Raw genomic sequence first — 6,000 nt, 5'->3', positions numbered from 1 at the left:
GGTTTCTTCTCTTCTGTTTTTGCCAAATGCTTATAATTACTTGAATTTTAATGTTCTATATAATACAGAAAATACCAGTGTTCAATGACAATAGCACTAAATCTGAATTATAAAGCCAAGTAATCAATGTTTTATTGTTTACTAGTCTGCTAGTAAACATTACAATAAATGAATGTTTTGAAAGATAAGCAAAAAACCCCCCCAAAAACAGATAAAACCTAAAACATAATTCAGGAACAATAATTTAGTAAAATGTGTCAAAAACATTGGCAATGGTTCATACAAATTCTTTATTTAATAACCATCTTCCTATTTAACCACACCAAGTACCAGCAGGTGTATTTAAGAGGATAACCATTAAGAAAATTCTGTTGTATCAACAGCTGATTAAGTTGATTTTTGACTTGTATACATATAACTATTTGTTTCACAATTCTCAAATAATACATATTTAGGCAGCTTGCACTATGTTATAAAAATTTAAATTCGTTACATGCCAATAGTAGAGAATTCAAGAATTATGTGTTAGAATTCACTAAACTAAAAGTGAAAATAGACTTACCAATAACACTGCATAATGAGTAATTCAACCACATTTTCATGGCACCTTTAACTGTGGAGACCAAAATGTTAAGTCTGGAAATGTTTGGTAGGCATAGATTGCAATAAAATCTAACAAATTTCTATTTTATGTAAAATGCAAATTATGGATTGTGCATGAATATGTTTGTCATGAAAATGTGGTACTTCTTGGCATAATCTGTGTATTTGCATGGTATGACAGAAGTGACTAGGAAATTGGAGAAAATAAACTTTAATGAGATTCTCCGTTCAATGATGAGGCTTCTCCTCTGGGTGAAGATGACCTGGACATTCCCCTCTCTGTGTTATCAGAACTGGAGCCACTCTGACTGTGTTGATCTGCAGAAGCAGCACTAGATGCGGGCGGTGACTTCGTTTTCTCCTTAAAGTCTGTAATAATGACTGTCAGATCTCCAACGGTAACTTCCAAATGTTGAGCACTACTCCGATCCACATTTTTCAATCTTGGCCTAAACACAAAAGATGATAAAATTTTAAACTAGCTTTTCTCTCTACCAACTTTCTGAGCATGTAATGCATATTAAATTAGGTAAAAATAACAAAACAAATACATCTATCTTTAAAGCTCTATATTCATGTGTAACTAGCCACAAAAATATAATTAAATGTTTGAAATCATTAACATTGATCAAGCCAATCATTCCTGAATCTTCCTCAACATGACAAAAAACTCTGGGAGTAATGTTCTCTTAAATGTGCTTTTATAGCTTTATCGTAATTTTGCAGACAGCTTATCAATTTTACTAAAATAAATGTTTTAGAACAGCAGTGATATAGCTGAATCACAGAGGAAGCTGACAACAGCTAAGGTTGAGTTATATGCAGGGCTGTTACTCCACTGATGTGCACTTATGTAAGAGCGTCATGACTGTCTGTTCTGCCTGGACCCATGACCATTTTGATTGGTTAAAGCTCATGCAAATATCTGTTCAGTATTGTGAACATCACTCCTGGCTTTATGAGTGAAAAACAAACATTTCAAACACAAATGTCTTGTAATCTAGTAAAACAAAAACAAAAACAAAAAACAGCAAGTGTCCTCACACTTAAGCTTGTATTTGTGGCCTCTGTGTTTAATTTCTAATATACCTTCAACTAAGAAAAACACTTTCATGATATAGTAAAAGAGATGAAATCTTTTATTTCTACTTTATATACTTTATATATTGATGTTAAAAGACAATATTAAATGGTTAATTTTATTACGTCAAAAGTGCCATTAAAACACTCTAAATTTACCTGGTTTTCTTATGACTGTTCTTTTTGCTAGTTGTTTCCTTTTCACTTTTTTCTTTTTCTACTTTATCTTTTTTCTCTTTCTTTGACTGTGTAGGGGGCACAAACTGCTGAGTAACCTGCTGTGCAACCAACTGGGAGACAGGCCGAGGTTTCCTGTGTGCATGTTAAAAAGAAAGTTTTTTTTATTACTATAATTTAAGAAAGTATTTTTTATGCGAGAATAGCTCAAATTATGAGAATAGATATATGATTTCACATATAAAAATTTCTCATATGTAAGGTAATTCAGATGTGCAATTTAACAGATATATATATATACACACACATACATTACTGTCTTTCCTATCCAACAAAAATAGAACTATAATAACAGTTAAAAGTTATAGCCCAAGATATATAGTCAAACCATTAAAATATAACTGTTACATAAATTGACACAAAAATTATTAAAAATGTATATCAAACTGTGCTTATGGGGAAGCACACATATAAATAAACACGAATTTTTAAAATTAAACTTGAAAGTTCACACTGAAATAAAAGTTAAATTTATCCCTCTTCTCTGAGAAGGAAATACCTCACCATCTGTTACAATGGCTATTCTTTTCTTTAAAATCTTTCATTTATTCACTGAATAAATATTTGAGTGTCAAAATTTCTCACTTCTTACTGCTCAAATCTTTGAGGTTCCTTATGTATCCAGCCACAATTTCACTGTGGTTTTTTTGACCTTGGAGATCTGTCCAGTCCTTTGAGACTTGCCTAACTTACTCACTTACTCAGTAGAAAAACATTTATTGAGAACCTACTGCAGAAACTGTACCGAGATAGATGAAATGTTGCCTGACTACAATCTTTGGTACCAGTTGTCACTTCTGGTACCAGTTGTCACTTTGGGTACAAGTTGTCACTCTATTAGCCCAGGGTCAAGGATGCCTCCAGCTTTATGGTAGAACGTGGACAGCTGAGGTCAAGATTCAAAGTAAATGGTCTCTAAGTTCTTAAAATGAGAGAGAGAGAAAGACAATTGAGGAGGGAAAAAAGGTAGGAAGGAAAAAGCAAAGAAGAGTAAGATAAAAATACATTTAAAAAAATACATTTTAACAGATGGTCTGTAAACAACTGTAATCTATTGCCTGGAAAATCCTGACCCTACTTTGGTCAGTAGAGTTATTAAAAAATCTTTTCCTTTGTTTCTCTAAAGCAAGACAAAATAGAAAGCAAAGAGAAAATACTGCATAATCTAGGATTCAAAGCTGCAAGGAGGAATCCTTTGAAGGAGGAAATAGGAAACGCAGTAAATAAAACATCTTAATAGACGGGTACTGAATTTTGTTTAGAACCTACAGAGTCTGAAATACAGGAAGGATATCCAGGAAAGATGTCCAATACACAGTTTAAAAAGCAGGACTGACACAGATACCAGGGTCAATGATGTAAATTAAGAGTTACACAAATGAAAATGATATTGAAAGCATGGTAATTAATGGCTGAGCTTGTTAAGGAAATGAACTTAAAAAAAAAAAAGGACTAAAGTAGTGATTCTCAAATTTAAGGTACATCAGGATTACTGGGAAGTCTCGTCTAGCTTGCTTAGCTCTGCTCCCAGGGTTCTTATTCAGGCCTATTTAAAATTTGCATTTCTAAATAGCTTCCAAGTTAAGGGGAAGCCTGTGGTCCAGCCACCACACTTAGCAGAGAAGCTTGAAGAAGTGCAATATATTGATACTATTGCAGCATAAAGTTTGAGATGGAGAGCAGGGAGTGGCAGAGAAAAAAAAAAAAAAAGGCTGGACAGGTAGGAAGGAACCCGACAATGAAAAGCAAAGGAGTCTGATTTACCTTTAAAAGACAGCAGATCACTGAAGAAATTCAGACTTGAATTTTACAAAGATTACTGGTAGCAATCTGGAGGGGAAAGGTAGCACAGAGGCAGGGAAAGCTGCTTTAATAGATCAGGTAAAAATAAAAAGGGCTTGAACTAAAAGGAAGCAGCAGTGGGGTTATTTAAAGACAGGCTGAAGAAGCAGAATCAAGGGGACGTGGTGACGAATTAAACGACGAATTAAACGTGCCTTTCTCACTTCTCAACCAAAAAATATTCCTTTAGCAAAACATACAGAAATTCTTGTTTGTCCTCATGTAACCAACATTCTGTGGATGAAATCAAACAAAAAATAAAGTCTTAGATGTTGATAAATGTTATGGAAAAAAATAATAAAGTAAGGAATAGAGGGAGTGTTAAGGAAGGAGTTACTGTTTCCTCATCTAGGATATACACTCCACAAGGAAAGGGATGGCTTCAGGTTTATACACCACTGGATAACTAGTACCTAGCACAGTACTGAAAAAATACTAGATATTTAATATTCGTTGAAAAATGAATGAATGATAAAATCAGGTTTAATGAGGAACGAAGATGTTTTAAAAGACAAGGAATACTGTCTCGATGCTTACTCACGGGCCAGGATCAACCACTCACTACACAGATGTAAACAAGCAGTGAAAAGTAAGAGCATCAAGAATTAATTCCTCTTTTAATTATGCTGGAATATGGAAAGAGAAAGAAAGTTCAAAGGTGTGACAGGTTGTGAAAAGGTTTGGTTAGACTAGTGCCTGGTGAACAGTGAGTCACCTAAAATTAAGAGTCACTCCAAGCTATACAATGGAATTGAGGGGTAGTCATCATTTGTCTCCTAAGGTATTATGGGTCTCTGAATGTCTTCCTGCCATAACAAATGAAGGTTTGACAACATCCTTTATTGTAGTTTGTACTGTCGTTCCCTTCGTCCCAAAATTTAATGCAAAATGAATTTATAAAAATGTTAAACTAAATTACAAGAAAATTGCGAACATTAAAAAAATTTACATTCTAGAGTAGAAATCCTGAAATTCCTAGCAATAAATTGACATTAATTATTTAGAGGTCATTATCACTAACTTAAGATATATAATAATTTATATTCTCTTTATTTAGTGCTGCCTTTTTTAAGTAAAATTGAGTATTTTTCTAGGTTTTTCTAGATTCATTAATAACCTCAGTACTCAGTGCTGTTTTTCCCATAAGATGTAAATGTCTTAATCATGGATTCTCTGATCATGAAGCTTTTTAGGAATACAACGATTGTGTTGTGGTTAGGTACAGAATATTTTTATAACATTATCAATCACTCCCTCACCCCTCCAGCAATTGCCCATCAATTATGTGACACAGTTCCTCAATCACTCCCACTTTTATGTGAAAGAAGGGATAATCCTAATTCCCCAGCTTCATGGATCTTACAACTGCTGCCAAGTCTTTTTCATATTTAACAGGTTTTCTCTCTCCAGAATCTTCCTAGAATCATTTTCCCTTTTTATATGGCCCATAAATCTGAAAATGAGGGAACGCCCTGGTGGTGCAGTGGTTAAGAATCCACCTGCCAATGCAGGGGACATGGGTTCAATCCCTGGCCCGGGGAAGATCCTACATGCTGCAGAGCAATTAAGCCCGTGCACCACAACTACTGAGCCTGTGCTCTAGAGGCCACGAGCCACAACTACTGAGCCCGTGTGCCACAACTACTGAAGCCCACGCAGCTAGAGCCCGTGCCCTGCAACAAGAGAAGCCACCACAATGAGAAGCCCGTGCACCACAGCAGAGAGCAGATCCTGCTCGCTGCAACTAGAGGAAGCCTGTGTGTAGCAACGAAGACCTGATGCAGCCAAAAATTAAAAAAAAAAAAAATCTGAAAAAGAAAGCATATCAGTACAGCATGATTTGCTCCATGAAACCACGAGGAGAGTTAAATAAATTAACATTTTTTTAAGATTTATTTACTTATTTATTTTTGGCTGTGTTGGGTCTTTGTTGCTACATGGGGGCTTTCTCTAGGTGCAGCGAGTGGGGGCTACTCTTCGTTGCAGTGCGCAGCACAGGCTTCTCATTGTAGAGCATCAGCTCTAGGTGTGCGGGCTTCAGCAGTTGCAGCACGTAGGCTCAGTAGTTGCGGCACATAGGCCCTAGAGCACAGGCTCAGTAGTTGCGGCACACGGGCTTAGTTGCTCCACAGCATGTGGGTTCTTCCCGGACCAGGGCTCGAATCCATGTCCCCTGCATTGGCAGGTGGATTCTTAACCACTGCCCCACCTGGGAAGTCCCTAAATTAACATTTTGAA

The 6,000-nt window shown here is 35.9% G+C and overlaps 1 protein-coding gene across 2 annotated transcripts in view; it reads right to left on the bottom strand.

The window, feature by feature from the left end:
- Positions 1-271: 271 nt before the first annotated feature.
- The window catches only part of YAF2 (YY1 associated factor 2), a 66,068-nt gene continuing 60,339 nt past the window's right edge, over positions 272-6,000 (bottom strand). For both annotated transcript variants that reach the window (XM_081248364.1, XM_081248365.1), the window contains 2 exons: positions 1,843-1,995; positions 272-1,052 (listed from right to left, as the gene is read on the bottom strand). In XM_081248364.1, the coding sequence (XP_081104490.1) occupies positions 815-1,052; positions 1,843-1,995 (391 nt within the window). In that variant the 3' untranslated portion in view covers positions 272-814. The remainder of the gene's footprint in view (positions 1,053-1,842; positions 1,996-6,000) is intronic.

This window comes from Mesoplodon bidens, assembly GCF_964165515.1.
Source record: "Mesoplodon bidens genome assembly, chromosome: 11".
NCBI classification, from domain to species: Eukaryota; Metazoa; Chordata; class Mammalia; order Artiodactyla; family Ziphiidae; genus Mesoplodon; species Mesoplodon bidens.
The sequence above is the reverse complement of the archived record's forward strand: the minus strand, read 5'-3'. Positions and strand labels throughout refer to the sequence as shown.